The 16,754-nt window shown below is 41.9% G+C and overlaps 1 protein-coding gene across 1 annotated transcript in view; it reads left to right on the top strand.

The window, feature by feature from the left end:
* Positions 1–286: 286 nt before the first annotated feature.
* Ppm1k (protein phosphatase, Mg2+/Mn2+ dependent 1K) overlaps positions 287–16,754 on the top strand; it is a 27,478-nt gene continuing 11,010 nt past the window's right edge. Inside the window, exons 1-3 of the mRNA XM_042668456.1 lie at positions 287–459; positions 13,709–14,207; positions 14,913–15,013. Of these exons, the coding sequence (XP_042524390.1) occupies positions 13,768–14,207; positions 14,913–15,013 (541 nt within the window). The 5' untranslated portion in view covers positions 287–459; positions 13,709–13,767. The remainder of the gene's footprint in view (positions 460–13,708; positions 14,208–14,912; positions 15,014–16,754) is intronic.

Genomic DNA, 16,754 nt, shown 5'->3' with positions numbered 1-16,754 from the left:
GAAGGGTGCCAAGTCTCTTGGCCCCACCCGCCATCCAGGCGCTTCCCATCAGTGGGTGCAATGCGCCAATTCCGGGAGAGCGGGGCGCCACAGCCAGCTGCTATTGGTTCACATTGACGTCAGTCTGCCGTGAGCAACTGAAAGTATAGACAGACCCAAATGGCAAAACGAGAGGCTCGCTCCCTTCGGCATCTGTGATTGGTTTCAGTGGAAGAAGGGCGCGTCACCTTGTCGTGCACTGATTGGGCTGAGCTGCTGTCAATCAACAGGAACTGATTTTCCCCTCTCCATCTGGCCGACTAGGGTTGAGAAATTCTCGACAATCTTCCAGAGACGAGGTTGTGGCTGCTGATTGCTTTCTTCAGAGATCGAAGTCAAGGCAATCTCATTTACCAACCGAGAGCCCTTCCTCTCTTTCTGTTAGCTAATTAAAACATTTCCAGAAACAGCCATCACAAGGTAAGAGCCTAGACTACGATTCATTTTATCTTGGCCTTTCTAATGATATTTATTGGAGGGAATGGAGAATCAAGGGAGGAGGATTCCGAGAAAGCGGAGAGAGAAATAAATTTCTGCAGCTTCCTCTTTAGAAGCCACTGCACACCCCAGCTCTCACCCCAGCTCTCTGCAAAACCTGTGCAGCGCTCTCTTCCCGTTTGGAGATTCAGAGCAGCTTCTCGAGGCCCACCCGGGCTGCTTCTACCATGGCATAGTTTGGCCTTGAACTTGACCCCGAGCAGCAAGTCTGGCTGGCGAAGCACAGGCAGGTGGGGTGGCTGGGGAGGTCGGAGGCAGGGACGAGGAAGCCAGGAGGGTGGGCGCCCTAGTTTCCTCCTAGAGAGGCCCCAAGGGCGCCCTCTCCAAATCCGGGGAGACTAGGATGCTGTAGGCATCCATGCCTCCTCGCCGCAGGGGTGGCGGTAGACGTGGCGAGTATCGGTGCACCTGGGAATAGGGAGTAGGGAGGCTGGGGGCAGGGACCCGGCGGCGGGGGGGGGGGGGGGGACCCAACGACCTGCGGGGCTGCCAGCATGCCACACGAAGGTGTTGTCCTGCCTTGTGGTCTTGTGGTTACTGAACTGAGCACAGGCATCCGGAATGGCGAGCTTTCTAGGAGAGATCAGTGGACCGAGGATGCAGACCGGCGCAGTTAGCTGTGGGTCACAGGCCTTGGGTTTTGCTTTGTAAGCCCAGCACTGGGTCTGAAGTCCTTTCTTCGCAGCTGCTGTTGCGATGAGAGAATTCACAGATGGCATAATTGAGATTCCCAAGTGGAAACAGCCAGGGAATTGGTGTGGGGGGGTCACTAAGAGCTCTCTAGCCATTCTGAGCTTCTAACTGGACATGATCAGCTAGGGTCTGGTGGGTTCTTTACAATCTTCCCCCGGGGCAGGCAGAAGAAAGGAGGTTTTTATGGCTTTTCAATGGGCAGTCCAAGTGGCAAATCATAAAGATATTGAAAAATAGCAACGAGACAAGTGGCAGGATGCCCACAATCCTACCTACTCAGGAGGCTGGGATGTGAATGAAGTTCGTGATTCGAAGCCAGCCCAGCCAGAAAAGGCCTGAAGGGTAAAAAGCTGGAAGTGGAGGTGTGGCTCAAGTGGTAGAGCACCAGCTTTGAGTGAAAAAAGCTAAGGCATAGGGCCGAGGCCCTGAGTTCAAGTCCCAGCACACGCACGCGCGTACACACACACACACACACACACACACACACACACCATAGCAAAGGCTCGAAGTGTTCTGACTACACTCTCATAGTAGGAAGAAGAGCAAGGCGATATCTATTGAAGACTGGAGACATTGGAAACAAATGCTCCACTGTGTCATAAATGTAAGAAAATGTCTCAGTTCCGATCTAAGGATTGTGAGATCTTGCAAATATTTTCATGGAATCTTAGATCACCCAGGCACCTCCTTTCCCCAGAATACAAGGTAAAAGGAAAGGAGATGTAGATGATGTTGCCTAGAATATAAAAGAAAATTCTTACCCAGGCACCTGTGGTTCAAGCCTGTAATCCTAGCTACCTAGGAGGCTGAGATCTGAGGCTCACAGTTCAAAGCCAGCCAGGCAGGAAAGTCTTTGAGACTCTTATCTCCAATTAATCACCGAAACAGCCAGAAATGGAGCTGTAGCTCTAGTGGTAGCCTTGAATGAAAATCTCAAGGACAGCACTGAGTCCCTGAGTTCAAGCCCCAGGACCAGCCAAAAGTAAAAATTTAAAAAAAAAATAAAAAGAAAATCCTTGTTGAGATAGAATCTAGTTAATGGAGTCTAGATTCAGTTTCCTGAGTTGGAATTATTGATGTGTGGCCTTTTCTGAATTCATAGATCAAATATATGATTATATCAAGTTTGTTATTTTCTTTTTTTTCCTTAAGTAGATTTATACATTTCTTTCTTTTTGCTGGGAACTGATAAGGATTAGGGTCCAAATTTGCTGAAATACATTTCAAAAGTTTGTATACTATTTTAGGCTTTTTTTTTCTTAAGGTTGACAAAGAAATGTTTGGTTAAAGCATATTACATATCTGGTTAAGGTATGTTGTTTCATTTAAGCAAATTGTAAGTAACCTTGTGTTTCTATTATAAAAAGACCTCTTAATACTATAAAAAATAGTGCCACTTAATACTATAAAAAATAGTCATTTAAAAATATATTACAAGGAGAATATGAACAGTATCATTAATGCTAATCTTTATAATTCCTGCTTAATTTTGCTGTGTGCTTACTGTAATAATAGCAAAGTGCCCTCTGGCTTTTTTTTTTTCAAAATTCAAAAGCAGTTTTAACTCAAAATTCCCAGTGCTAAATCCTGCCAGGGACTATTTTCTCATATTCACACATTGAGGTAATATACAACTGCAGTGCAAGGAAATAATAAAATTGACATAGCAATTTTGTATCTATATTTGTAGCTGTTTTCTTTTTTTTTAACCACCATTCCCTTGTATTTTTGAATTAAGTGTGTACTTCAAAAGTTTATCCTAAGTTCTGGTTACAAGTGATTTATGCCAATACTCGTAGCTTCTTGGGAATCCTAGCCTCTTGAAGGCTTGAGAACAGGAGGATCTTAGTTTTAGGTCAGCCCATGCATAAACTCAAGTCTTCATCTCAGTCAATACCTGGATGAGGTAGTATAAGCTTGTCATCCTAGCTACATGGGACGGATAACTGGTAGATGACAGTTCAGGGTGGCCAAGGAATTCCCATGAGACCCTCTTTAAAAACTAAGAAAACAGGGGCTAGGAAGGTGGCTCAGTGGTAGAGCGCTTGCCTTGCATGCATGAGGCCCTGGGTTCGATTCCTCAGCACCCCATAAGCAAAAAAGAAAAAAGCCGGAAGTGGCGCTGTGGCTCAAGTGGTAGAGCACTAGCCTTGAGCTGAAGAGCTGAGGGACAGTGCCCAGGCCCAGAGTTCAGGCCCCATGACTGGACCCCAAAAAAAAAATAAACTAAGAAAACAAGCAGGGCGCCGGTGGCTCAGGCCTGTAAACTCAGGCCTGTAATCCTAGCTATACCAGAGGCTGAAATCTGAGGGTCAGGGTTCAAAGCCAGCCCAGACAGGAAACTCCATGAGACTCTTATCTCCAATAAACCACTCAGAAAAACAGAAATGGCACTGTGGCTCAAGTGGTAGAGCGCTAACCTTGAGTTTAAGAGCTGAGGGACAGCACTCAGGCCCAGAGTTCAAGCCCCACAACTGACAAAAAACAAAACAAACAAAAAACAAACAAACCAAAAGGTATATGGGCGTGGCTCAAGTGGTAAATAGCCCTTCTAGCAAGTACAAACCCTGGGTTCAACTACTTGTACTAAGAGATTGTATATTTTTCCACTTTTGTTTATGACTATCAATGTACTTTAGATTTATCATATGAATCAGTCTATGTGAGATGAGTAGAATTCTACTCTAGTTATTTTTCTTTATTGTCTTAAAAGTTTATTTTGAGCCAGCTGCTGATGGCTCAGGTCTATAATCCTAGCTACTCAGTAGCCTGAGGTCTGAGGATTGCAGTTTGAAGCCACATGGCAGTAAAATGTGTGAGAATCTTATCTGCAGTTAACCACTACCTCACCCCCCCCCCCCCCACCACCCAAAAAAGAAAAATAAAGGAGCCAAAAGTAGAGCTGTGGCTCAAGTGGTCAACTGCCAGCCTTGAGCTGAAGAGCTAAGGGACAGCAGCCAGGCCTGAATTCAAGCCCCAGTCCTAGCACGCATGCGCGCCGCGCGCGCGCGCGCGCGCGCGCACACACACACACACACACACACACACACACACACACACACGTTTATTTTTTACTAGTAACATATAAGTATGCTTTGTGTTTATACTTTCCACTCATTTAACCTTTTGTTTTCTTTTTTCTTTTTCTTTTCTTTTTTTTTTGCATTATTTGGAGTTTGAACTCAGGGCTTTATGCTTGCTAGGCAAGCATTCTACTGTTTGTTCCATGCCCTCAGCCCTTTTTGATTTTGTTATTTTTGAAATAGGGTCTCACATTTATACCTGAGCTAGCCTGAATCACAGTCCTCCTGATTAAGATTCCCAAATAGCTGGGATGACAAGTGTGAATCACCACACCCAGCTTTTATTGGTTGAGACAGACTCTCTGGCACTTTTTGCCTCAGTTGCCTTCCCTGTCTGTGCCTCCTAAGTAGCTAGGATTATAGGCATGCGCTACCATGCTTGGCTCATACACTTAGCTTTTACTGACATATTTTTGTGTTTTTGAAAGACTGAAGGATGACTTGACTTCCCAACTTTGAATATGTTTTACAACAGTTTATAAAAATAAACGAGCCTTAATTTCTTGCTGAAAGAGTGAAGTAATTCTCCCCTGTCTACTCGAAAGGCTTGTGGAGTAACTGTGCTGCCTAGTTGGCAGAATGATAAACTAGTCCCAACTCATATTTGCTGAGCTGCACTAAAAGAGAATTCTGAAGTGTCTGCCAATTTTTTCTCTACCTATTGATTTACAGAGATCAATATATTTGCTGAACTGACAATAAAAGAGAATTCTGAGGTGTTTGCCAATTTGTTCTCCATCTATTTCTGTTACAGAGATTATTAATAGCTTTTATCATGTTTTAAAGGTTTGTGTTGGTTTCACATCTCAAAATCTATTGCCATTGGAAATGATCTGTCCAACTTGGGGGGGGGGTGAAAAGGGGAGGGGAAGTAGGAGAAAAATGAGGGAAGGGGTAACATGTTTGACAAGAAATGCACTCATTACCTTAGTTATGTAACTGTAACCCCTCTATACATCACCTTGACAAAAAAGCAATCTATTGCCTTAGCCTGCTATTCAGTGCATAGTCTTTACCATGTTGTGATGTCTCTTGCTATTATAAGCTATGGTGGGAATTCTTGATGTACAGGGAAATTGTTTTTGTTTTTGTTGTCTGTTTTTTGTTTCTGGTTGGTTTTAATTCTATTGTTATATTTATTCTTTGTATTGATATGTGTGTATGTGCCAGCTGAATATTGAACTCAGGGCCTTCTGCATATTGAGTACAGGTAATCTACCTCTGAGCTCCATCTCCAGCCTATGTACATATTTAATTTAACGTTTTTATTTAGCTTAGGAACACAAGTTGCTTTTGACTGATTCCCTCAGGAATCTGGAAGAGATTACTATGTTTTAGTTTATTTATTTACATTTATCTGTTTTCTGTACTAGAGATTGAACTCAGGGCCTAGCTTTTATTTGTTAGGCACACTCTCAGCTCTCTGGCTTCTTACTATGTTTTAGATAGGACTTCATGATTGCGATCATGATTGCCTCAGATTACCATCTGCCTACCCTCACCAAGTCACTGTGATAGATTGCAAGCATATACCAGTCCTCAGCTTGATGGGTTTTTTTTTGTTATTGTTTGTTAGCTTTGTGTGTGTGTGTGTGTGTGTGTGGTGTGTGTGTGTGTGTGTGTGCGCGCGCGCGCGCGCACGCGTGCGCCAATTCTGGGCCTTGAACTCAGGGCCTGGGAACTGTAACTGATCTTTTCTGCTCAAGGCCAGTTCTCTACTACTTGAGCCACACCTCCACTTATGACTTTTTGGAGGTTTATTAGAGATTAGAGTCTCACAGACTTTCCTGCCTGAGACAGCTTTGAACCTCCATCCTCAGATCTTGGCCTCCCAAGTAGCTAGGATTGCAGGCTTGAGAAAGACCTAGCTCCCAGTTTGTTTTTGAGGAAGGATCTCACTAAGTTTTTCTCAGGATGCCCTTGCACTGGGGGGAATTCTCCTACCTCTGCCTCCTGGGTAGCTGGGATTCCAATGTTCATTATCATACCTGCTCCAGTATGGTTTAGTTTTGCAATAAATTTACCTTAGTCATGAATTTATTTGCTTTTGTATTTTGTTGGTTGTGGGGCTTGAACTCTGGACCTGGGCACTGTCCCTATGCTCAAGGCTAATGCTGTATTACTTTGAGCCATATTGCCATTTCTGATTTTCTGATGGCTATTGGAGATAAGAGTCTCAAGAACTGTCATGCCTGGGCTGGCTTCAAACCGCAATCCTCAGATCTCAGCCTCCTGAGTAGCCTGGATTACAGGCATGAGCCACCAGTGCCCAGCTAGTCATGAATTTATTATGTGCTGTTTTGATCAAGTAGTCTTTTTTTCTTAACAAAAGAAATTTTGGAAAACAAAAATGGTAAATTCTTGAACAGAACTTACACAATTGCTATGGACGAGCTGCCAGCCCTACCTCATCAACTGTTATTTATAAATAGTTGTATGATCTGCCAAGTTGTATGATCTGCTTGTCCCAAACATTGCGGAGATGCAGCCTGTCTGCCAACAAGCAAACAATGCCCCAAGCAAGGTAAGAGTGAATGTACTTGACACACTTGATGAAGTGAACGTTGTAGATTTGTGGAGAGTTAACACATCTTTAGTAGAAGTTGGGTAGTGTTGCAGGAAAAATTACTCAAACACCTTTAGTACAACACTGGAGCAGATATGCACTGAAACCAAGAGTCCACTTCATTGCCAATGGAAAAGGACATGAACCTATTTCTGTGATGATGACCTAGTGTGTATGTAGTATTCATAAGCCTACTGTGTATCTTGTTCAGATTTAATCTCTGTTCAATAATGTGTTTTCAAGTAAATATGTTCTACTAACTTTCTAAGGTGATTGTGCAGGTAATATATAAGGCAAGAGACTAGTTGATGATTTGTGTTAGTCTAAACAGGCTCAAAGAACCTGTCCACATTTATTTTCCTATTTTTAAATAATATTTGAACTATCTATTCTCTGCTGAGAATGCCAATGCATTTGATCATTTATTTCATTTTTTTTTGAAGGGTAAAGGGGCAAGAGGGAGAGAGAAAGAGCAAGAATATATTAGAAGAGGTGCAGAAAAGTTTAATATTTGCTTGTAATTCTGTAACTGTTCTTTTTTTCTTCTTTATTTAAAATTCTATAACTATTCTTTAAAAGTTCATAACTGCCAAGTAGTCCATTGGGCCATTAATCTTTTCAGACTGAAGTGAGAAGAATAGTACTTTGTTCATTCCTGTGTTTCCTTTCCTGCTTCTTTTGCTCAAGGTTAGCACTCTACCACTGAGCCACAGTGCCATTTCCAGCTTTTTCTGTTTATGGGGGACTGATGAATTGAACCCAGGGCTTCATGCATGCTAGGCAAGCACTCTACCACTATGCCACAGTCCCAGCCCAATTCCTGTATTTTCTTTTTTTGTGTGTTTTTTAATTGTAAAAATCATATACAGAGGGTTACAGTTACATGGGTAAGGTAATGAGTACATTTCCTATCAAGCATTGTTACCTCCTTTGTTTTTCCCCTACCATCCCTTCCTACCTCCCCAAGTCCCCCTCCCCCTTACCAAGTTGTAAAGTTCGTTTTCAACAGTGTCTTGTACATCTCATTGTTACAATGGATCTGTATCCTTGTTTCAGCATTTTGTTATTTCCCTTCCCCTCCCCAAATTAGAAAAATGTATATAAAAGATGGAAGGCACCAATATCAAATACAGTGAAAACAGGTGTTATACCGTGGGGGGAGAACATACAAGAGAAACAAAAAAAATCACATTGTACATTTTAGATATGTTAAAAAGAACAGCAAGAAAGAAAAAAACAAGACAAAAAATTCCTGTGTTCTCTAACAAACACATTTATGTAAAATTGTTTCTTTTTTCCATACAGTAGAAAGCCTTGGGAATTATCAATACCAACAGTTACTATTGCTGTTTCTTGCTAGATTGTATTATAGTTTGAAATTCCTTCAGAAGTATTACTTACATTTGACATACTGTTATGTTTGCTGAATAAAACCTGACCTTTGTATTAGTCTGTTTTCTGTGATTGTAACAAAGTATGTGAATCTGTCTAACTTCTAAAAAAAGAAGTCGGGTTTAGCTCCTATCAGTTCAAAAGTAAGATGTAGGCTTTGGTGTGGACCCCACGATAGATGGTGTGAATGCAAGAGTTCATATGGCCAGGCAGGAAGCCAGAGACGAGGTTTTTGGTTTTTGTTTTTGTTTTTATTTTTGGGTCCGATCGTGGGGCCTGAACTCTGGGCCTGGGCGCTGTCCCTCAGCTCTTCAGCTCAAGGCCTAGTGCTCTACCATTTGAGCCACAGCGCCACTTCTGGCTTTTTTCTTTTTGCTTATGTGGTGCTGAGGAATCGAACCCAGGGCCTCAGCCATGCAAGGCAAGCTCTCTACCACTGAGCCACCTTCCCAGCCCTTTGTTTTTGTTTTTGTTTGTTTTGTTTTTACAATTTGCACTAGTAAGAACTAACTTGGACCTACAAGAACTATGTCCATCCCATCTGAGAGCATGCCCAATGACCCTAAGAGTCTTGAAAGAGGCCTTGTGTCGTTAATGTTCCCTCATTGAACATCACCATACTGGGGATCCAGCTTCTAACATATGAACACTTTCAGAACAAAACCCACCTAAATCATAGCCCCCTTTAATAAAGCAAAGAAGTAATAGAATGTATTCCTTCTCTTTGACAGCCAGAGATGCTGTGTTTCTCTCCCAACCTCCTGTCCTATAATAAGAAGAAGCAAATTTCATTCTTCTGTGTATAATCTTAACCAAAGGCCAAAAGCAATCATTTCCTAAGTCTTTCATGATGTATCAATTGACTTAGTGACCATGTTTATTCTAAATTCTACGAAGGTAGTACTTGTATATTACTCATTGCTTGTAAATTTGTGTTAATCGGGTTTCTCCAGAGAAATAGAACCAATAGAATGTAGATAGAATTGTAGGAAGGGATCTATTGGGTTGACTCACATGACCGGCTGTATGGTCCCACAATGGCAGACTAGAGAGGGGGAACCAGTAGCTGTTCCTTCCAGCTGGAAGCCTTAGGTCAAAACAGCCCTTGCTACAGCATGGAAGCCCATAGGAGAGTCTCTGTGGGTTTCCCTTCCAAGGCCCAAAACTTTGGAACCACATCTGGTAGGAAAACGCATACACTCAACAACTACACCTCCTCACATGGAAGACTCCCTTTCCTTCTGCTGTAGTTTTCCTTTTGTGCCAGTTCTGGGGCTTGAACTAAGAGCCTAGCTATGTTCCTTTCCTATGTTGTTGTTTGTTTGTCTGTTGTTTGTTTGTTTGTTTTTTGTTTTGGGGGTTTTGGTTTTTGCTCATAGCTAATACTCTGCCACTTGAGCCACAGCTCACTTCTGACTTTTTGGAAGTTAAGTGGAGATTGGAATCTCAAGGGCTTTCCTGCCCAGACTGGCTTGGAACTCAGATCTCAGCCACCTGAGTAGCTAGGATTATACATAGGAGATGTTGGTGTCTGGCTTTCTTCTGCTCTTTGCTCCCTTAGGGCTCCTGGCATATTGGAGTGCCATTCACATTTTGTGGGTCTCCCCCTCAGTTCATTGACTGAGATGCCACTTGTCTCAGGACCACCTCACCCCCCCCCCCCACACACACACAGATAGACCCAGAAGTGTACTGTCCCATTGTCTTTAGTGCCTTTCAGTCCAATCAAGTTAACAATCAAGATGAGCTGTTACAATTTCCAAGGATATTCTTGAGTGTTTCTTTCTTTCTTTTGACTCTTTTACCCTTGAAAGTAGAATATTTCCTACTCATAGCTAGACAGCATTTCTAAAACTTCTCTTGAAAGTGATTGCTTGAAATTTGTGATAAAGGCTCTTGTAGCATACTCCAAAGTGCAGAGATTAGCTCTCTGTGTGTGTCTGTGTCGGTGTATCTGTGCACATACATATGTGCTGGTCCTTGGGCTTGAACACAGGATGTGGGCACTCTCCCTGAACTTTTATTGCACAAGGTTAGTGCTCTACCACTAAAGCCACAGCTTTCTACTTCTGAACAATGTTTTTTTCTTTCTTTCCAGATAATGAGTACATTTTTGGGTATGTGGAAAGTGTCACTTCCTTCACTTTCTCCCAGTTTCTAACCATGCTCATTTTTCTTCTTCTTCTTTTTAAATTGTAAAGATACTGTAAGAGGGGTTACGGTTACATGAGTAAGGTAATGAATATAGTTCCTATCAACATTCTTACTCCCTTCTTTGATTTTTCCTCTACAATCCCTTCCCTCCCCACCTCCCAACTCCTCCTCCCCATCCCCAAGTTGTAAAGTGTCTTGTAACATAGTGTCTTGTAAGTCTCATTGTTGCATTGGGTCAACCTGTATGACCTTATAAAATAATGCTAAGCGAAATGAACCCCAAGGTAGGGACACAAGAAGTTTTTTCTTTCTTGCTGTTGTTTTTAATGTACTTATAATATACTATGTGGGGTTTTTTGTTTCTTTTTTATGTTCTTCCCCCACAGTATAACCCCTGTTGTCACACTGTTGATTCCGGTGCCCTGCATCTTGTATATACATTTTTCTAATTCGGGGAAGGGAAGGGAAATAACATAATGCTGAAACAAGCTCACTTTTATTGTAAAAAATATTTTTGAGATATTTTTGAACTTTTGCCTATGGAAATCTGAGCTACTGAGTTCATCATCTCCCTGCACTCAAGTGATCTTTTTGCATCCAGAATAGCTGGGACTACAGCTATTTCCACCTTCAACTGACTGTGAATAACTTAAGCCTGCAATTGAGAATAATATGCCAACAATAATATGCTCTCTACCAGCATTATCAAATCTTAACATTATGTTATTTTTCCAAGTTATTATTTTTTTTTGGTGGTCATGGAACTTGAACACAAGGCCTGAGCTTTTTTACTTAAGGCTAATTCTTTACCACATTGAGTCACAGCTTCACTTCTGATTTTCTTGTTAATTGGAGATAAGAGTGTCACAGACATTCTTAACCTCAGACTGGCTTTGAACTGTGATCCTCAGATCTCAGCCTCCTGAGTGGCTATGATTAGAGGTGTGAGCCACCAGCATCCAGTTTTCAAGTTAATTTTTTTTTAGTAGTAAGGGTTTTTTTTTTTATTGTGAAAATACCGTACGGAGGGGTTACAATTACATGAGCAAGGTAATGAGTACATTTCTTATCAAGCATTGTTGCCTCCTCCTTTGTTTCCCCTTACCATCCTTGCCTTCCCATCTCACCCCCCTTCCCCTCCCCTGCCAAAGTTGTAAAGTTCATTTCCCACATAACATCTTGTACATCTCATTGTTGCAATGGGTTCACCTGTATCCCTATTTAAACAATTTGTTTTTTCCCTTCCCCTCCACAAAGTATACCAACATCAAATTCATGAAATAACAGAACCAAGTGCTACAGAGATGTTTCTGCTTAGAACCTAAATGAATGGAAAACAAAAACATAGCCCTAACTTCGGGGCTGTTGCAATTCTCCCTGTTAGTGCTCTGTAATTCTGAGAGAGGCTTTAGGGTTGAGTTTAAGGCGGGAGCTGAGGACACGAGAGCTTGCAGGTGTTAGTGCAAGTGTGTACACAATGTGCTCATGAATTTGCTGGTTCTGAGCATAGTACAGGGCGCCCGTTTCTGGGATCACACACTTTTGATGTGGGTCTACCACAAAGATTGCAGCAGAACTGGCTTTGCCAGGGAGTGAGGGAAAGGGTTCCATGTAACAACTTACATCAGCCATAGTAATATGATATACAAAGTTTAAGAGTGAAGCCATCTTAAAATGATTCAGATCCTACATTTTCTTTGCTAAAATTTATCTAGTCTTGAGTGACAGAATTACTATATTTTTTAGTCAATTACTTTTTCCACTTATAGTTCCCTCTCTTAGGAGACTTTATTGTTGCTCTTTCAGATTCTTCAGAGCCATGCAGTTACTCATTTTTACACCCCCATTCTATTATTTTTGTCACTCAGTGTGGCCAGTACAATGCCACCCGGAAGCTGGTTAGCAAGACTAGATACAGGGGACCTTTTCCATATCACCTAACTCAAAATGTTTTAGCAAGATTCCCAAGTGATTGCAGGTTAAAATTTGAGAGGCATGGGTCTATCAGCATGCACACTCTCAAGTTTTTATACTGCAAATAGTGTAAATGGGTTAGGTAAATCGTCTTATTTTTGATTCACTACTGTAAATTGGCTCTGAAATGCCTACTCTGAGAAATGTACTTGTCCAAACTCAACAAACAGACTCAGAGGCAAGAAGTGCAGCAAAAGCAAGACTTCAGTGTTGCTCTGGCAAGGACACATGTCTGTGGGATGGCAGGAGCCCTCTCTGAGATTACAACAAGCAATTTTATACCTGTTGTGTGGGGCTCCTTCTCCTAGATCCTCATTCATCTGATTAGTATGTGTTTCACATTCTCTCCCCAGACATTGTCTAAGTTACATTCCTTTTTTTTTCTGGGTCATGTGGCTTTAACTCTGGGCTTGGGTGCTGTCCTTGTGCTCTTCAGCTCAAGGCCAGTGCTCTACCGCTTGAGCCACAGCGCCACTTCCGGTTTTCTGGTGGTTTATTGGAGATAAGAGTCTCTCGGACTTTCCTGCCTGGGCTGGCTTTGAACCGTGATCCTCAGATCTCAGCCTCCTGAGTAGTTAGTATTACAGGAGTAAGCCACCGGTGCCTTTTATTGGGTAATTTGAATCCATGTACTTTTTGTGGTGGGAGTTTTTCTGGATATGTCCTTTCTAGTATGTACACAGTACTCATTCTCTCTCTCTCTCTCTCTCTCTCTCTCTCTCTCTCTCTCTCTGAGGTCCATTCTTCCCTTTGTTAATTGACCCCTCCCCTTCTAATCCTTTCTGTTTCATGGATGGGGCTTTCCAGTGCATGAACTTTGTCATATTTGCAAGTCACTGTGCAAGCAAGATACTGATAATTTTCAACTTTGAATCAAATTCCTTGTCATGCAAAATGGACCACTGCAGATGTTATTTCTAACATCTAAATAATATATAAATATATATGCTTCTGTCATGTCCTTTACAACTTTCATGTTTGATAGAGCCTAGTGATATAGGTCATTGATAATCAGATTTTGTGTGTGTGTGTGTGTGCATGTGTAAGTGCCAGTTCTGGGATATGAACTAAAGACTTGGGCACTGTCCTTTAGCTTTTCCACTCCAAGCTGGTGCCACAGCTCCACTTCGGGCTTCTGGGGAGGTGAATTGGAGATAAGGAGACTGATGGAATTTTCTGCCCAGATTGTCTTGGAACCGCAATCTTCAGATCTCAGACTTCTGAGTGGCTATGATTGATTACAGGCTTAAGCCACCTGTACCCAGCTAATAATCAGAAGTTTAGACCAACTCTCTCCTTTCTTTCGCAGGTACAGTCATTTCCTTAAAGCCATTGCATCACTGTTCCATTGGCCTTTGGACTTGAGTTATGTCAACAGCCGCCTTGATTACTTTGGTCAGAAGAGGCGGGGACCAGGTGAGGAGGAGAGTGTTGCTAAGCTCCCGTCTGCTGCAGGAGGACAGGCGGGTGACCCCCGCGTGCCCCAGCTCCACCTCCGAGCCCAGATATTCTCGCTTTGATTCCGACGGGAGTGGGCGGCCAGCCACCTGGGACAATTTTGGGATCTGGGATAACCGCATCGATGAGCCAATCCTGCTGCCACCCAGCATTAAGTATGGCAAGCCAATTCCCAAAATCAGCCTGGAAAACGTGGGCTGTGCCTCCCACATTGGCAAAAGGAAAGAAAATGAAGATCGCTTCGGCTTGGCTGAGCTGACAGAGGAGATCCTGTATTTCGCGGTTTATGACGGACACGGGGGACCCGCGGCGGCCGATTTCTGCCACACCCACATGCAGACATGTGTTAGGTATGTTCCGTGACGTCACCTGTGGACTTAGCCATTCCCCTGTGCTTCTTGTTAAAATGTTCTCCCTTTGCCTGAGACCATCCAGTATAAACTGAGTGAGTTTGAGTGTCCTATCAGGACCACTTCGTCCATGAGCTGTATAGCAAGCCCGCCTCTCCTTTACCTCATTGGATAAATGAACTCGGGGATTTAGGTTAATATGAGCACAAGACGTTGGCTTTTATTTCTTGTTCTGCTGAGAACTCGAAATCACCATTAAATAACACTGAGACCTATCCCCATCCAGACTTTGGTTTATATTTCTCTAAAAGGGTTCAGGTAGGCACCAGTGGCTCACACCTGTAATGCTAGCTACTCAAGAGGCCAAGGTCTGAGGATTGAGGTTCGAAGCCAACCCAGGCAGAATAAACTACTCAGCAAAAGCCAGAAGTGGCGCTGTGGCTCAAGTGGTGGAGTGCTAGGTGTGAGCACAAAGAGGCTCAGGGACAGCACCCGGGCCCTGAGTTCAAGCCCCAGGATAGAAAAAAAAAATTAAAAACCAAACTTCACAGCTTAACAATGTATCTGATACACCTTAGATACTTGCCAAACCCTCCTTAACCAGTGAGTCCTGAGCATAAAACATCTTAAGGGACAATCAGGAGGTATATTGTATGCAGTGACTCTCTGTTGTGAAGTAACTGGGGCTCTCTCCTCTCTACAAAGGGATTTGCTTTCTAAGGAGAAGAACTTGGAAGCCGTGCTGACCTTGGCTTTTCTAGAAATAGATAAAGCCTTTGCCAGTCAAGCCCAGCTCTCTGCAGATGGTATGTAAAACAAACATACTCCTTATTGCTTTGGCTAGGAGTGGGGGTGGTGGTGAAGAAGAAATGATTTTGGCCTTTGGGGTGGGAATTTTGATGCTAGCTATTTGTAAGGAAGCTTATACATAAATGACTTTACATTAAAAAATCATTTGAAATGTTGTTTGCAATCCATGCTAATGGCCAAACGTAACTTTTATATGAAATAAGAATCTTTCAGAAAGGAAGGTCCAAAATGGTTCTGTTAAGAAGATAATAAAATGTTTTGATCTGTTTTATGGACAAGATGAGAATTTGTAAGAATTCCTCATCTAACTGGGATGGCAATTCTTCAGATAAGGAAAAACAAAGAGATCCTAAGTAGGAAAGAAAGTAGCTAATGTAAGCTAATTTGAATAACTAGAAGAAAGATATTTTCTCCCATTTCTTAAAAGAGCTGGGTCTTTCAGCTTTCCTGTCCTATGGTATTTTGGTGTTTGTTAAATACAAAGGCATGTCAGCTGGATCTAAAAATTTGTGTACTGTGTCTTTAATTTTCAAAGTAAAATGTTTCTGATTTTGACTAAGTTCGTGCCTCACAACTGATTTAGAAAAAATTTCACAGGATCATTCACCTTCATTCATTTCACACTTTTCTTAAAAAGAGATATGCACCAGGGATATGCCATTCCCAGCTGCAATCAAAGCCTCTCCATTTCACAGATTCACAGATAAGTTCAGAGTAGGACTGGATTTTTCCTGGCATGCCAGCAGCCTCTCTCACTTGCATACTTAATAAGGAGGTTTTTTGGTGACCCTGGAATGGAGTTATTGGATATCTTCGAAGGTATTTCCTGCTCCCCCCAACCTGAACCTTGAGCTTGCAATGTAAGCAGGCTGTATCATCTATTCTCACTTTGCTCAGAGATTTTTAGTTTGTATGTTTTCTTTTTACTCCATTTATTTTCTCTTTCCATTTGTAGAACCCTCTTTCCTCCTATACAGGTGGCTGTCCTTTCCTCGACTTTAAGATAGGAGTTGAAGGAAAGTGAAATTTATGATAAGATTTAGCTTTTGTTCCTAGTGAGTAATACACAGGAAGGGGAGGAAAGAAAACACTTCCTTTAAGGATTTTGTTTTCTTTACTATGATTTTGGCTGCATCACAGACAATATTTCAGGCTCTAGTGCTGGTGATATGCTCTGACTGCTCTGACTGCTCTGTGAACAACTGCAACTTAGTGGGCAAGCTTTATAGAACAGAGTGTTGAAGAGCACTGGCTCTGAACAGCCCTTCATGAATGCAGTCAGCCTTTTAGAAAATAATGTAACCAATATAGAGGCTTTAAACCATTGGTAGATTTAGTGTGAAATTTCTGAGGACTCCTCTTGTCTATTAAATAATTAGAATTAAGGACATTTTGAACTTAGAACCTTTAACTGGAACTCTTAAGCTTTTTACAGATGACTTTGTCTTGTAACTCACATGTATAAAAATGAATCATAAAGCACAATTCATTCCTAAGAATGAAATTAAAATATATTGTTTAGTTTAGCTCCTCTGCCATGCTCTGAGGTAATGAATTATCCAAGAACATTCATCGGGATAGCATAAAATTTATTTTTCTTTGATTGGCCATTTGCTTGAAAATAGAAGGGAGCAAAATTGAATGCTGATGGTTGTGTGCTACTTAAAAATGACATTATCATCATTAATTACTATTCTTGTAGTTTGTGCTTTTGTAAATCAGTATTTTGAGAACATT

This window comes from Dipodomys spectabilis, unplaced genomic scaffold, assembly GCF_019054845.1.
Source record: "Dipodomys spectabilis isolate Male_0828 unplaced genomic scaffold, ASM1905484v1 ptg000436l, whole genome shotgun sequence".
NCBI lineage: Eukaryota > Metazoa > Chordata > Mammalia > Rodentia > Heteromyidae > Dipodomys > Dipodomys spectabilis.
This window is presented reverse-complemented; position numbering and strand designations above follow the sequence as displayed.